We start from the raw sequence: 16,258 nt of genomic DNA, 5'->3' as shown, positions 1-16,258 counted from the left end.
TTCAGACAACCACACAACCTCAAACAGACCATTGTTCGCAGCAAACTACCCAGTCTTCAGGAGAACAGTGACCACAACACCACACAACCCTGCCACAGCAACCTCTGCAAGACATGCCGGATCATCGACACGGATGCCATCATCTCACATGAGAATACCATCCACCAGGTACATGGTAAATACTCTTGCAACTCGGCCAACATTGTCTACCTGATACGTTGCAAGAAAGGATGTCCCGAAGCATGGTACATTGGGGAGACCATGCAGACGCTACGACAACGAATGAATGGACATTGCTCAGCAATCACCAGGCAAGACTGTTCCCTTCCTGTTGGCGAACACTTCAGTGGTCACGGGCATTCAGCCTCTGACCTTCGGGTAAACATTCGCCAAGGCGGCCTTCATGACACACGACAGCGCAGAGTCGCTGAGCAGAGACTGATAGCCAAGTTCCGCACACATGAGGATGGTCTCAACCGGGATCTTGGGTTCATGTCGCACTATCTGTAACCCCCATGACTTGCCTGGGTTTGCAAAACCTCACTTACTGTACTGTCTGGAGACAATACACATCTCTTTAACCTGTGATCAGTGCTCCTTCCACTCACATTGTCGGCCACTTTGAGACTTGAAAGCAGGTTAGGTGTAAAGATTCACATTCTAATCAGTAATCTGTAAACTGTCTGTGCTTTATATGCTCTGTCTGAGGCCAGAACTCTCCATTTACCTGACGAAGAGGGAAACCTCAAAAGCTAGTGAGTTTACTATCAAATAAATGAGAGAGCGAGCTATCTTAGATCTGGTTTTGTGTAACGAGGCAGGAAGGATTGGGATCTTGTTGTGAGGGATCCTCTTGGGACGAGTGATCATTGTATGGTTGAGTTTTTGATGCAGGTGGAGGATGAGAAAGTAGGGTCCTGAACCTGTGCCCTCTTTTTTAACAGAGGGGAGTACGATAGGATGAGAGAGGAATTGGCGAATGTAGATTGGGGGGCGCAGATTGGTCGGTAGGACTGCTGAGGAACAGTGGAGGACCTTTAAGGAGATCTTTTTCGGTGCTCAGCAGAAATATATTCCAATGACAAAGAAGGAATGTAGGAGAAGGGATAATCAGCCGTGGTTATCGAAGGAAATAAAGGAGAGTATTAAATTAGAAGCTGATGAGTTCAGAGTGGCTAAAAGTAGTGGGCGAGTAGAAGATTGGGAGAGGTTTAAAAATCAACAAAGAATAACTAAGAAGTTGATAAAGAAAGGAAGGATAGACTATGAAGCTAAACTGGCACTAAATATAAAAAAGGACAGTAAGAGTTTTTACAAATATATAAAGAGGAGGAGGCTGGCTAGAGTGAATGTTGGACCCTTAGAGGATGAGAGGGGGGATTTAGTGGTGGGCGATGAGGAAATGGCTGAGGCCTTAAATAAGTTTTTTGCCTCAGTCTTCACGGAGGAGGACGCAAATAGTTTGCTGGATATTAAAGATAGGAGGATGGTAGGAGTTGAGGGCCTGAATGCGATTACTGTCACTAGAGAGGTAGTGCTTGATTAACTAGTGGGACTGATGGTGGACAAGTCCCCAGGACCGGATGGAATGCATCCCAGGGTTCTGAAGGAAATGGCAGAGGTGATAGTAGATGCCTTAGTGATTATTTACCAAACTTCGCTGGATTGCGGGGAAGTGCCGGAAGATTAGAAAACGGTTAATGTTACATCGCTGTTTAAAAAACGTAGCAGGCAAAAGGCAGGGAATTATAGGCCGGTTAGTTTAACGTCTGTTGTTGGAAAAATGCTGGAATCCGTAATCAAAGAAGAAATAACGAGGCACCTGGAAAAGAATGGGTTGATAGAGCAGACGCAGCACGGATTCGTTAAGGGGAAGTCGTGTTTGACGAATTTATTGGAATTCCATGAGGATGTGACTAATGCGGTAGACAGAGGGGAACCGGTGGACCTGGTGTTTCTCGATTTTCAAAAGGCATTTGATAAGGTGCAGCACCAAAGGTTGCTTCAGAAGGTTAGGGGGCATGGAGTTGGGGGTAAGGTGTTAGCGTGGATAGAGGATTGGCTGCCTAATAGGAGGCAGAGAGTTGGTATCAATGGGTGCTATTCGGATTGGCGGTTGGTAACTAGTGGAGTGCCCCAGGGATTGGTGCTGGGGCCTCAGCTATTTACCATTCATATAGTTGATCTGGAGAAGGGGCTGAGTGTAGGGTGACAAAATTTGCTGATGACACAAAGATGAGTGGAAAGGCAAATTGTGCGAAGGGTGTGGAAAGTCTGCAGAGGGATCTGGATAGGCTGAGCGAGTGGTGAGAACCTGGCAGATGGAATACAATGTTAGCAAGTGTGAGGTTATCCACTTTGGCAGGAATAATAGTAGGAGGGATTACTATTTAAAGGGCGAAAAGCTGCAGCATGCTACAGTGCAGAGGGACCTGGGGGTCCTTGTGCATGAGTCGCAAAAACCCAGTCTGCAGGTGCAGCAGGTGATCAGGAAGGCTAATGGGATGCTGGCCTTTATAGCGAGGTGGATAGAATATAAAAGTAGGGAGGTCTTGCTGCAACTGTACAGGGTACTGGTGAGGCCGCAGCTGGAGTACTGTGTGCAGTTTTGGTCACCGCACTTGCGCAAGGATATTTTGGCCTTATTGAATGGCGGGGCAGGCTCGAAGGGCTAGATGGTCTACTCCTGTTCCTATTTCTTATGTTATTATGTGCTTAAATCGGTTGGACTTAAACCTGGTGTTGTCAGACTTCTTACAGTGTTTACCCAAGTCCAACGCCAGCATCTCCACATCATAACTAGTGGCGTTCCACAGGGCTCTGTACTGGGACCTCTGCTGTTTGTGATGCATATAAATGATTTGGAAGAAGATGTAACTGGTGTTACAGTAAGTTTGCGGACGACACAAAGATTGCTGGAGTTGCGGATGGCGATGAACATTGTCAGAGAATACAGCAGGATATAGATAGGCTGGAAAATTGGGCAGAGAAATGGCAGATGGAATTTAACCCAGATAAATGCGAAGTGATGCATTTTGGTAGATCTAATGTGGGGGGGAGCTATACAATAAATGGCAGAACCATTAGGAATATAGACACACAGAGGGACCTGGGTGTGCAAGTCCACAGAACTTTAAAGGTGGCAGCACAGGTGGAGAGGGTGGTGAAGAAGGCATATGGCATGGTTGCCTTTATAGGACGGGGCATAGAGTATAAAAGTTGGCATGTGATGTTGCAGCTATATAGAACGTTGATTTGGCCACATCTGGAATACTGCATCCAGTTCTGGTCGCCACACTACCAGAAGGACGTGGAGGCTTTGGAGAGAGTGCAGAGAAGGTTTACCAGGATGTTGCCTGGTATGGAGGGTCTTAGCTATGAGGAGAGTTTGGGTAAACTGGGGTTGTTCTCCCTGGAAAGACGAAGGATGAGGGGCGACCTAATAAGAACATAAGAAATAGGAGCAGGAGTAGGCCATCTAGCCCCTCGAGCCTGCCCCGCCATTCAATAAGATTATGGCTGATCTGTCGTGTCTCAGTTCCACATTCCCGCCCTCTCCCCATAACCCTTAATCCCCTCGCTTATCAAAAACCCATCAACCCGCGTCTTAAAAATATTTAGTGAGGCAGCCTCCACCACTTCAACGGGCAGAGAATTCCAGAGATTCACCACCCTTTGAGTGAAGAAGTTCCTCTTCAACTCCGTTCTAAACCGCGCCCCCTTTATCTTGAGGCTGTGCCCCCTAGTCCTACTGTCCTTTCTGAGTGGGAAGAGCCTCTCCACCTCTATCCTATCCATCCCATTCATCATCTTATACGTCTCAATGAGATCTCCCCTCATTCTTCTAAACTCTAACGAGTACAAGCCTAGTTTATTCAGCCTCTCATCATAGTTCAACCCCCTCAACTCCGGTATCAGCCTAGTAAACCTCCTCTGCACTCCCTCCAAGGCCAAAATATCCTTGCTTAAGTGCGGCAACCAAAACTGCACACAGTACTCCAGCTGTGGTCTCACCAGTGCCCTATACAGCTGCAGCAAGACCTCCCTACTTTTATATTCAATCCCCCTCGCTATGAAGGCCAGCATCCCATTTGCCTTCCTGACCACCTGCTGCACCTGCAGGCTGGGTTTTTGCGACTCATGCACAAGGACCCCGAGGTCCCTCTGCACCGTCGCCTGCTGCAGTTTTTCGCCACATAAGTAATAGTCCTTCCTACCATTATTCCTACCAAAGTGGACAGCCTCACATTTGCCAACATTAAGTTCCATTTGCCAGTTCCTGGCCCATTCGCCCAGCCTATCTAGATCCTTCTGCAGACTCTCCACACCCTCCGCACAATTTGCCATTCCTCCAATCTTGGTGTCATCAGCAAATTTCGACACCACACACTCGGTTCCCTCCTCCAGATCATCTATATAAATGGTGAATAGCTGAGGCCCCAGCACTGACCCCTGGGGCACTCCACTAGTCACCATCCGCCAATCCGAATAGCACCTATTGACCCCCACTCTCTGCCTCCTATTTAACAGCCAATCCTCTCTCCATGCTAATAGAGATTTATAAAATTATGAAGGACATAGATAGGGTGAACAGTGGGAAACTTTTTCCCAGGTTGGAGGTGACGATCACGAGGGGTCACAGGTTCAAGGTGAGGGGGTGAGGTTTAGCTCAGATGTCAGAGGAACGTATTTTACACAGAGGGTGGTGGGGGCCTGGAATGCACTGCCAAGCAAAGTGGTGGAGGCGGACACGCTGCGATCATTTAAGACTTACCTGGATAGTCACATGAGCAGACTGGGAATGGAGGGATACAAACGAACAGTCCAGTTGGAAGCATGAGCGGCGCAGGCTTGCAGGGCCGAAAGGCCTATTTCCTGTGCGGTATTGTTCTTTGTTCTTTGTTCTTGTTCTTAACAAGGTCGGAAGCATTCACTCATTTCGACTCAAAGTTGCCATTGCCTTGTCTTCTGGGGTTGGCATGTCAAATGGAGAGGAAAAACACATCGCCTTCACCAATAAAGGCAGAGAAAAACCATTCCCAGTCAAAAAAGGTTTGAGCATTCATAGACTCATGGAATCCCTACAATGCAGAAGGAGATCATTTGGCGCATCGAATAAATATGTCGGGATATGGGGGTAGGGCCTGGGTGGGATTGTGGTTGGTGCAGAGCCGATGGGCTGAATGGCCTCTTTCTGCACTGTAGGCTTTCTATCCCACCCAGGTCCTATCCCTGTACCCCATATATTTACCCCACTAATCCCTCTAACCCACACATCCTGGAACACTAAGGGGCAATTTAGCTTGGCCAATTAACCTAACCCGCACATCTTTGGAGTGTGGGAGGAAACCGGAGCACCCGTAGGAAACCCACGCAGACACGAGGAGAATGTGCAAACTCCACACAGACAGTGACCCGAGCCGGGAATCAAACCCGGGTCCCTGGAGCTGTGAGGCAGCAGTGCTAACCCACTGTGCTACCGTGCCACCCAGTGTGTTCAGTGTTCAAAGTTCACACATTTCCTTCACAGCAAGCATTTCATGCTGCCTGCCCACCAGAGGCCACGAACCATTTTTAACGTGTATTCGGGAATATTATCAATGTGGCAGCCAGCCTACAGAGATGGGCCATTGCTCTATCAGCCTCCTCAAATGAGATAAAATACCAACAATCAGAGAAGCCTGGCAGAGCCGATTCCCGCAAGGCTGCCTCTACGGGGGGAGAAAGGTGTTCCTGACTGGAATCTGAAAATCATATATTTCTCCCAGTTATATTGACCTAGCTTGTGGTCTTTTTATAATTTATAATTTGGTCCAAACATCATGGAGATATTCGCTGATGATTGCACAATGTCTAGCACTATTCACAGCTTCTTGGATACTGAAGCGCTCCATAACTAAATGCAACAAAATCTGGACAATATCTAGGCTTGCGCTGGCAAGTGGCAAGAAACATTTGCACCTGAAAATTTCCAGGTCCTGACCATCTTCAGCAAGAGAGAATCTAACCATCGTCCCTTGACATTCAATGGCCTCAACGTTGCTGAAAGCCCCATTGTTAACATCCTCGGGGTGAGAGGTCACAGGCTAGGAATCCCGTAAAGAGTAATTCGCCTCTAATTCTGCCCTCCTCCTTCGCTACCCCCCCCCCCGCCACTCCCCCCACCCCCACCCCCACCCCCCCACACACATACACTTGTCAACAATCTATGAGGCACAAGTCAGAAATGTAGTGGAATACTCCCTACTTGAGTGCAGCTCCAACACAGTCAAATCTTGACACCATCCAAGACAAGGCAGCCTGATTGACTGATATCCCTTCCACAAACATTCACTCCCTCCACCACCAACACAAAGCAGCAACGGCAGTGTCTACCATGTACGAGATGGACTCCAGAAACTCACCAAGGCTTCTTATGCCACACCTTCCAAACCCATGGCTGCTGCCATCTAGAAAAACAAGGGCAGCAGATACCTGGGAACATCGCCACCCGGCTCTGCCGTCCAAGCAACTTGCCATCCTGACTTGGAAATATATCACTGTTCCTTTAGTGTCATTGGGTATAAATTCTGAAATGCTCTTCTTAACAGCACTGTGGGTGTACCTACACCACACACATGACAATGTTTCAAGACGTCAGTTCACACTATGTTCCCAAGGGCAGTGAATACTGGCCTAGCCAACAACACCCACATCCCATGATTGAATAAAATGAATCCTAGAGGGCCTTGCACATGAGCAGTTCAAAAATAAAGCTGCTCTTTGATTGGCTCTTGCATGTGCTGCGCTAAGGAATTGGAATTCCCAAGAGATTAAAATAATTTGAGTGAAGATTTTAATTTAAAGAGAAGCCATTTCCATTGGTTGGGAGTTTAGTACATGGGTGAATTAGTTTAAAAATGAGATCCTGACTTTCCAGGGTGAAAAACTGAAATTCTTCTACAAAGAGTGGTGAAGATTGAAGCTTTCTTCCACACTATCAGCAATTTCTGTACAATCAGTAGTTAAATTCAAATCTGAGGTTGATAACATTTTGTTAACCAGAAGTTTTTAAGGATAAAAAGCAAAAGCAAGTATGGTGAGTTAGCTGTCATCTCCACAAATAGTGTAACAGGTTCAAAGGAGTAAATGGCCAACTCATCTTCTCATCTTCATGATTCATTGTTGTTGGCTGCATGTCAGCCTCTTCCTCAGCTCCCTCACCAACACTGCTGACAGTCTTTGGCCAACTTGGAACATTCAATACGATATCAGACAATGACTGAATACACCAAATACAGCAAAGTCTATGGCCCTGACAACATTCTGGTTGTGGTACTTGTGCTCAGAGTCAAGCTCTTCCAGTACAACTGCAACACTCACAACTTGCCAGAAATGTGGAATATTGCCTTCTGTCCAAAAAAAGCAGAACAATGCAATCAAGATTTACAGAACAAAGAGACCTTGGGGTACATGTTCAAAGCTCCTTGGAAGTGGAGTCACAGGTGGACGGAGTGGTGAAGAAGGCATTCGGCATGCTTGGTTTCATTGGTCAGAACACTGAATACAGGAGTTGGGACGTCTTGTTGAAATTGTACAAAACATTGGTAAGGCCACACTTGGAGTATTGTGTACAATTCTGATCACTCTATTATAGAAAGGATATTATTAAACTAGAAAGAGTGCAGGAAAGATTTACTAGGATGCTACAGGGACTTGATGGTCTGAGTTATAAGGAGAGGCTGGATAGACTGGGACTTTTTTCTCGAGTGTAAAAGGCTGGGGGCTGATCTTATAGAGGTCTATAAAATAATGAGGGGCATAGATCGGATAGGTAGTCAATATCTTTTCCCAAAGGTAGGGAAGTCTTTAACTAGAGGGCATGTTGTTATTCGTCCATCGTCATCGATGAGGACCTCGCCATCATGAGTCATTTTGAGGCTGGTTGCGGTGTGTCCAAAGATGACTAATCAGGGCCAATTCGGGCATGGAATGTCCTGGCACATATTGGACAGGCTTGTGTAGACTCTGTAGTTGTTGCGCTGGTGGCTCTGGACTTGCGCAGCTCGTGCTTAAGTTGTGCTCCAGCAATACACCTTGCTTCGTGATTTTGACAGCCTTTGTAGATGAGGCAGTGCCAGGTAGGGCAGTTTTGTGCCAGCGTTTCCCAGGTGGTCGTGTCAAAGAACAAAGGACAAAATCAGCCCAGGAAACAGGCCCTTCGGCCCAACGAGCCTGCGCCGCCATCTCAACACCACCAGTTCCCCTCTCCACCCATGACCCTTATCTATTGTTTTATGGCATTCCACATTGAGGGAAACTGATTTAGGGACAATTTATTCCTGCCAATCAGCCTAACAGCACATCTTTGGGGTGTGGGAGGAAACCGGAGCACCCGGAGAAAACCCACGCAAGCACGGGGAGAATGCGCAAACTCCCACAGACACCGGCCCAAATCCATGTGTCTGCACAGCAATCAGCGATAGTCACTAAGCTGTCGTCTTGCCCAGTACCTGGTCCAGTTTAGGCACACACTAATGACATGAAGCACTAGGCCAATCTCGAACAACCAAGAGCAGCCCCAGTACGACCCATCGTGTGTATGCCCCTCGTTGGACACGAGGTGGACCGACTTAAAACCTGTGAATGAAAGAGAAAAAAAAATTATTATCATACCATATCCATTTCCATTACCAGGGACGCCCCAATGCTAATGAACCTTATTTAAAACAATCTCCTATATCCACCCATCTCCAACCCACTCATGTGCCTGTCTAAGTTACTCTTAAATGACTCTAGCGTGTTTGCCTCCACCACCTTACTTGGCAGAGCATTCCATACAAAGAACAATGACTTCAGGGGGTCAAGCGACTTCAGGGAGGCTTTGAGTGTGTCTTTGTAATGCTTCTTCTGCCCTCCATGTGAGTGTCTTTCAGCAGAGAGTTCCCCAAAAAGGAACTGCTTGGGTTTGCGCTCGTCTGACATACGGATGACATGACCTGCCCACTGGGTCTGCGCTCTCATCAGCAGTGTGTGGACTGATGGTAGACTTGCTCTGGAGAGAACTTCAGTGTCTGGTACTTTGTCTTGCCAGCGGATGCGTAATATTCTGCAAAGACAAGTCACGTGGAAATGATTGAGCTGTCTTGCATGCCTTCGATACACAGTCCACGTTTCACAGGCACACAGGAGGGTAGTGAGTACCGCGGTGCTGTAGACCTTCAGTTTTGTTGCTGGGCTGATTCCTTGACATTCCCATACAGTGGAGCGCAGTCTACCGAAAGCAGAACTTGCCTTTGCTATTCTGCAGTTAACTTCTGTATAAATAGTCACTGCTTGGGAGAGGGTGCTGCCGAGATAAGTGAACTGGTCCACTGCCTGTAGTTTCTAGAGGGCACAAGTTTAAGGTGACAGGAGAGAAATACAGAAGTGTCCAGAGGAGCAGTTTTCCCACACAGAGCGTGGTGAGTGTCTGGAACAAGCTGCCAGAGGCAGTAATAGTAGAGACAGATACAGTTTTGTCTTTTAAAAAGCAATTGGACAATTACATAAGATGGGTATAGGCCAAATGTGGGCAAATGGGATTTTAAAAAATTAATAATAAATAAATAAATAATGTAGGGGTTTAAAAAAAGGGTGGCATGGACAAGTTGGGCTGAAGGGCTTGTTTCCATGCTGTAAACCTCTCTGATTCCATGCCTGTAATTACTGCTGCATCCGTCTGATCTTAACCATCAGCAAAGTGAGGAAGTGTGTCGTCCACGTTCATGCGGCACTTATCAACAATGCCAAGTTCAGGATCATTTGTCTCCAAATGTCATTGAAAGTTTGATCTAACACCCTCAAGTCATCGCCCCTCACTGTGTAAAAAGTTCTTTCTCACATTCTCCCTGCAACCATTGCCCAAAATCTTCAATCTGTGCAAGATGCATCCCTTGTCCCCTCATCCTTGTATCATTCGCTAATGGAAATAGATGTTCTTTGTGGACTATATCTAAGCTTATCATAATTTTGTGCACACCCACCCAATTTCCCCTCAATCTCCTTTCCTTGAAGGAGGACAACCCCAGATTTTCCAATCTAACCTCGCAGCTAAAATACCTTATCCGTGGAAACATTCTGGGAAATTTCCTCTCGTCCTTTTTAAAGATTCTCACATCTTTCCAGTGACCAAACTGGGCACAATAATCTACTTGTGGCATGACCAGAGTTTTATAAAGATTGTTTTAATCTCTGAAAAGACCAATAACTTTTAAAATCAAAAAATCTCTAAAACATCAAGGGAAAGAGCAAGATTTCACTTTTGAAACTGTCAACTGTAACAAACCAATTAAAATCAATCCAATTTAGACACAATTAACTGGTGAAGGATATTTCAAGCAGAGGTTTATTCCCCTTTCAATGGTCTGTGTACAGACAGACAAACACAGACAGATTGACCCCATTGCCAGTAGCCTTTGTTTCTTTGCTGTCCATTCCCATGGCAACCTTAGGTCACATGGGCATTTATTCAAACCTAATGATAATATAATTAGGAAACCTCTTTCAAAATACTCCCCAGTTCATCCTGGCCTTAAAAGATATAGCGTACAAAAAGAAAGTGCAGGCGTTTCCTCAAAGCACGAGGATATCACAGGGTGCAGTATAACTTCCCTGCTTTTTGGATTGAATGTCTATTTAAGAAGCCCCAAGATCCCTAATGTTTTCAACAAGCATATAACACAAAGTTGGATGGGAGGATGAGCTGTGAGAAGAAGTCAGAGATCCATCAGTGTGATTTGGACAAGTTGAGTCAGTGGGCAAATGATTGGCAGATGCTGTATAACATGGATAAATATGAAGTTACCCACTTTGGTAACAAAAAGGCAGATTATTATCTGAATGGCCATAAATTAGGAGAGGGGAATGTGTAATGAGACCTGGGTGTTCTTGTACACCAGTCACCTAAGGTAAGGAAGCTGTTGCAGCAGGCAATAAAAAAGCCAAATGGTATGTTGGCCTTTGTAACAAGAAGATTTGGGACCGGCGCAGGTATGTCTTGCTGCATTTATAGAGGGCCTTACAAGACCACACCTGGAATATTGTGTGTAGCTTTGGTCTCTATCTGAACAAGGATGCTCTTACTCTAGAGGGAGTGCAGAGAAGGTTTACCAAACTGATTCTTGGCATAGTGGGACTAACGTATGAACATAGAACAGGCCCTTCAGTCCACAAGTTGCGCCGAACATATCCCTAACTATAACCTTACTATATAACCTTATATATCTTACTAAGTCCCATGCACTCATCCAAAAGTCTCTTAAAAGACCCTATCGAATTTGCCTCCACCACCACCAGCAGCCGATTCCACTCACCCACCACCCTCTGAGTGAAAAACTTACCCCTGACATCTCCTCAGTACCTGCTCTCCAGCACCTTAAACCTGTGTCCTCTTGTGGCAGCCATTTCAGCCCTGGGAAAAAGCCTCTGAGAATCCACCCGATCAATACCTCTCAACATTTTATTCACCTATCAGGTCAACTCTCATCCTTTCTCTCTCCAAGGAGAAAAGACCAAGCTCTTTCAACCTATCCTCATAAGGCATGCCACCCAATCCAGGCAACATCCTTGTAAATCTCCTCTGCACCCTTTCAATGGCTTCCTGTTAGGAGGCAACCAGAACTGAGCACAGTACTCCAAGTGGGGTTTGACCAGGGTCCGATACAGCCACAACATTATCTCCCGACTCTTAAACTCAATTCCTCGATTGATGAAGGCCAGTACACCATACGCCTTCTTAACCACAGCTTCAACCTGCGCAGCTGCTTTGAGCATCCTATGAACTCGGACCCCAAGATCCTTCTGATCTTCCACACTGCTAAGAGTCTCACCCTTAATATGATATTCCTTCATCTCATTTGACTTGCCAAAATGGACCACTACACATTTATCCGAGTTGAACTCCATCTGCCACTTCTCTGCCCAGTTTTGCATCCTATCTATGTCTCACTGCAACTTCTGAGATCCTCCAAACTATCCACAGCACCACCAACATCTGTGTCATCGGCAAACTTACCAACCCATCCCTCCACTCCCTCATCCAGGTCATTTATAAAAATCACAAAGAGTAAGGATCCCAGAACAGATCCCTGGGGCACTCCACTGGTGACCGACCTCCATGCAAAATATGACCCATCTATAACCACTCTCTGCCTTCTGTGGGCAAGCCAGTCTGGGTCCACAAAGCAATGTCCCTTTGAATCCCATGCCCCCTCACTTTCTCAATAAGCCTCACATGAGGGACCTTATCGAATGCCTTGCTGAAGCCCATATAAACCACATCTACTGCTCTTCCTTCGTCAATGTATTTAGTCACATCTTCAAAAAACTCAACCAGGCTCATAAGGCACGATCTGCCTTTGACAAAGCCATGCTGACTATTTTTGGTCATATATAACTCTCCATGAGAGGTATAGTATGAGGAGAGAGTGAGTGCATAGGAATTATATTTGCTGGAATTCAGAAGAATGAGGGGGAATCTCAGAGAAAACTATAAAATTTTAACAGGACTAGACATGAGAGAAGCAAGATGGATATTTCTAATGGTGGGGGGGTCCAGAACCAGGTGTCACAGTCTGAGGACATGGGGTAGGCCATTTAAGACAGAGATGAGAAGAAATTTCTTCACCTGGATAGTGGTCAGCCTGTGGAATTCGCTACCACAGAAAGTAGTTGGGCCAAAACATTGAATGTTTTCAAAAGGCAGTTGAATATATCTTATGGGGAGAAGGGGATCTATGGGGGTGGAGGGGGTAGGCGGGGAAGATGGGTGAGATCAGGCTATTGAGTTGGATGACCAGTCATGATCACAGTGAATGGTGGAGCAGGCTCGAAGGGCCTCCTCCTGCTCCTATTTCTTTGTCCTCCAACTCCCATTCAGATTTTGAAATCATTGTCATGCGACTGCAGGCATTATAACACACATTGGCCATTCTAGAATTTAAATGTGACTGGATGACATCCAATTTAAGTTGATATTTTTGCTCTGAAGATTTATTCATTAGATTTGCAATTGTTCTAATATTAAATGTATTTTAGCAATGTAAACCTTCAATTACAACAGAGCTCCCAGCAGCTGTAATATCTCACTTGAACATTCTGACAGGTTAGTTTTCTCATTGCAGTGACACCTGGAATGAAGATCTATATTGATCCATTCACTTATGAAGATCCCAATGAGGCTGTGCGAGAATTTGCCAAAGAGATTGACATATCCACTGTGAAGATTGAACAGGTCATTGGTGCAGGTATCTATCTGTTCATACAGTTATTCAAACAGTCATACCATTTCCTGTATTTTGTCTGGTTAGTCTAACCTGCTATTGTGAGATGTAAATGCAACTCAACATTGATGGGAAGTCAAACATAAAATGCTGAAAATGGTCAACAGGTGAGTGTCTATAGAGAGACGAACAAATGTTTCAGGTTAATGACCTTTTATCGGAAATTCAAAATAATGCAGATTCAATAGCTTATAAGTAACTGCAGAACTTCAAAAAGTAAATCAGGTCTGAAATAAATTGAGAAAAGTAAATCAGAATGCTCCAGGTTATGCTCCACTTCAAGTCTGTTGACCACAGAGGAAGCCAGCCATCGGTACAGACAAGCCAATGTGTAATGGTGCTGGTCCCCAGTCTGGATAAATAGGGAAGGGCACCTGGCTGTAACACCACGCCCCAAATCCAAAAACATTGGTCATTGTGAATGGAGTAGGAGCATTATGGTGACCCAGTGTGACAAGGGCAAAGATAGCCAGAGAACAGATACATGGGAAGATACATAGGGTGTACAGAGTAAAAAGTCTCACAACATAGGCTAAAATCCAACAGGTTTATTTTGAAGCATGAGATTTCAGAGCACTGCTCCTTTATTAGGTGAGTGGAGATAGGTTCACAAACACTTGCACATACTATATACGCAGACACAATTGCAAGATAATTACAGATTGGAATGTGAAGAATGGTTGGAATGCGAGTCTTTACAGGTAATCAAGTCTTTACAGGTATGAACAGTATGCGTAGAGAGAGGGATAATCACAGGTTAAAGAGGTGAGATTTGTCTCATGCCAGCACAACTTGAGACAATTCACATCTCTTTAACCTGTAATTAAGCCTCTCTCCACTCACATTGTCTGTACCTGTAAAGACTTGTTTACCTGTAAAATCTCGCATTCCAACCATCCTTCACATCCCAATCTGTAATTATCTTGTAAATGTGTCTGTGTTTATGTATGTCGTATTTATGAACCTACCTCCACTCACCTGATGAAAGCTCATGATTGCAAATAAACCAGCGGGTGGCACAGTGGCACAATGGTTGGCAATGCTGCCTCACAGCGCCAGGGACCTGGGTCCTATTCCCGGCTTGGGTCACTGTTTTTGTGGAGTTTGTACGTTCTCCCTGTGTTATACAGCTTTAATTTAAATACCTTCCAAGCATTCCTGTTTAATGAGACATGCAAGGACAGTAATGCAATTATTTCTTTATTTATCACTTCTAGTACCAACTCAAACATAAACAGTTGCAATACACCAACTCTCAACTGAGCTTTAACTCTTAAACTGCACTTTAACTGAACATCAACTTTAAATATTTAACTGAAAATAGATACTATTGAGTTTAGGAAAACCTTGACCAAGAAATATCCTCGATGTAGAATCTATCTTCTTGTCTCTGAAGTATCCTTTAGGGTACAATTCTTCTTGCGATAATTGTTTTCTTTGATTTATTGCTGCCAAACAAAGAACCCACATGTCTTTTATTCACAATTGTCCACTTGCTTCCAGAGAATTCTCTGTCATCCAGCCAGCTATGTCATCAGAAACTCATCACGTGGTTCAATTCTCCTTCTTAACTACTTTTTTTTGTGTTCCTTGAAAAAAAGGGGAATTATGAGTTTGAGGCCAGTCTGTTGTTCCCAGTGTCAGATGTGGGAGATCCTGGAGGCTCCTGGCCTCCCGATGTCCATATCTGTGCCGGGTGCGTCAAACTGTAGCTCCCAAGGGACTGTGTTAGAGAACTAGAGCTTCAGCTCGAGGACTTTCATCTGGTTAGAGAGAATGAGGAGGTGATTGACAGGAGCTACCAGCAGGTGGTCACACCAGGGCCATGGGAGGCAGACAAGTGTGTAATAGAACATAGAACATAGAACATTACAGCGCAGAACAGGCCCTTCGGCCCACGATGTTGCGCCGACCAGTTACAAAAACAATGGCCCACTAGCCTATACCAATCCCTTTTCGTCCATAAACCTATCCAGAGATCTCTTAAACGCCCCCAAACTAGACGCATTTACAACTGCAGCTGGCAGGGCATTCCAATCCCTCACCACCCTCTGGGTAAAGAACCTACCCCTGACATCCGTCCTGTAGCTACCCCCCCTTAATTTAAAGCCATGCCCCCTCGTGCTAGCTTTCTCCATCCGAGGAAAAAGGCTATCACTATCCACCCTATCTAAACCTCTAATCATCTTATATGTTTCAATAAGATCCCCTCTTAGCCGCCTTCTTTCCAACGAAAACAACCCTAAATCCCTCAGTCTCTCCTCATAGGACCTCCCCACCATGGTCAGGAAGGGGAAAGCTCGGGTGATAGAGAGCACCCCAGTGGATGCGCCCCTTCACAGTAAGTACTCCTGTCTGAGTACTGCTGGGGGGGGACAGCCCACCTGGGGGAACCAGCAGTGGCCGTGTCTCTGGAGCAGAGTCCGACCCAGTAGCCCAGAGGGCTAAGGAAAGGAGGAGGAGGGTAGTATTAATCGGGGACTCTACAGTGAGGGGATCAGACAGGCAATTTTATGGAAGCAGACAGGAATCTCGGATGGTGGTTTGCCTCCCTGGTGCCGGGATCTCGGATGTCTCTAGTCACATCCCACAAACCCTGAAAGGGGAGGGAGAGGAGCCAGAGGTCATGGTGCATATTGGTACTGCTGACATAGGCAGGAAAAGGGAAGGGGTCATGAAAAGGAATTATAGGGAGTTAGGTGGACAGTTGAGAAGGAGGAACTCAAAGGTAGTAACCTCGGGATTGCTGCCTGTGCCACGGGAGAGTGAGAGCAGGAATGGAATGAGGTGGAGGATGAATGTGTGGCTGAGGGATTGGAGCAGGGGGCAGGGATTCAGGTTCCTGGATCATTGGGACCTCATTAGGGGCAGGTGTGACCTGTACAATAAAGATAGGTGGCACTTGAATCCCGGGGGACCAATATCCTGCTGGGAAGGTTGGCTAGGGCTACTGGGGA

General features: G+C 45.8%; 1 protein-coding gene across 2 annotated transcripts in view; it reads left to right on the top strand.

Moving 5' to 3' along the window:
• Positions 1 to 16,258, top strand: part of LOC145335786 (ephrin type-B receptor 2) — a 606,760-nt gene that overhangs the window by 505,191 nt on the left and 85,311 nt on the right. For both annotated transcript variants that reach the window (XM_080181518.1, XM_080181517.1), the window contains one exon: positions 13,143 to 13,265. In XM_080181518.1, the coding sequence (XP_080037644.1) occupies positions 13,143 to 13,265 (123 nt within the window). The remainder of the gene's footprint in view (positions 1 to 13,142; positions 13,266 to 16,258) is intronic.

Source organism: Carcharhinus amblyrhynchos, unplaced genomic scaffold (assembly GCF_965287045.1).
Source record: "Carcharhinus amblyrhynchos unplaced genomic scaffold, sCarAmb.v2.hapA scaffold_41, whole genome shotgun sequence".
Lineage (NCBI taxonomy): Eukaryota > Metazoa > Chordata > Chondrichthyes > Carcharhiniformes > Carcharhinidae > Carcharhinus > Carcharhinus amblyrhynchos.
Note: the sequence above shows the minus strand (reverse complement) of the source record. Positions and strands in the feature narration are given on the sequence as shown.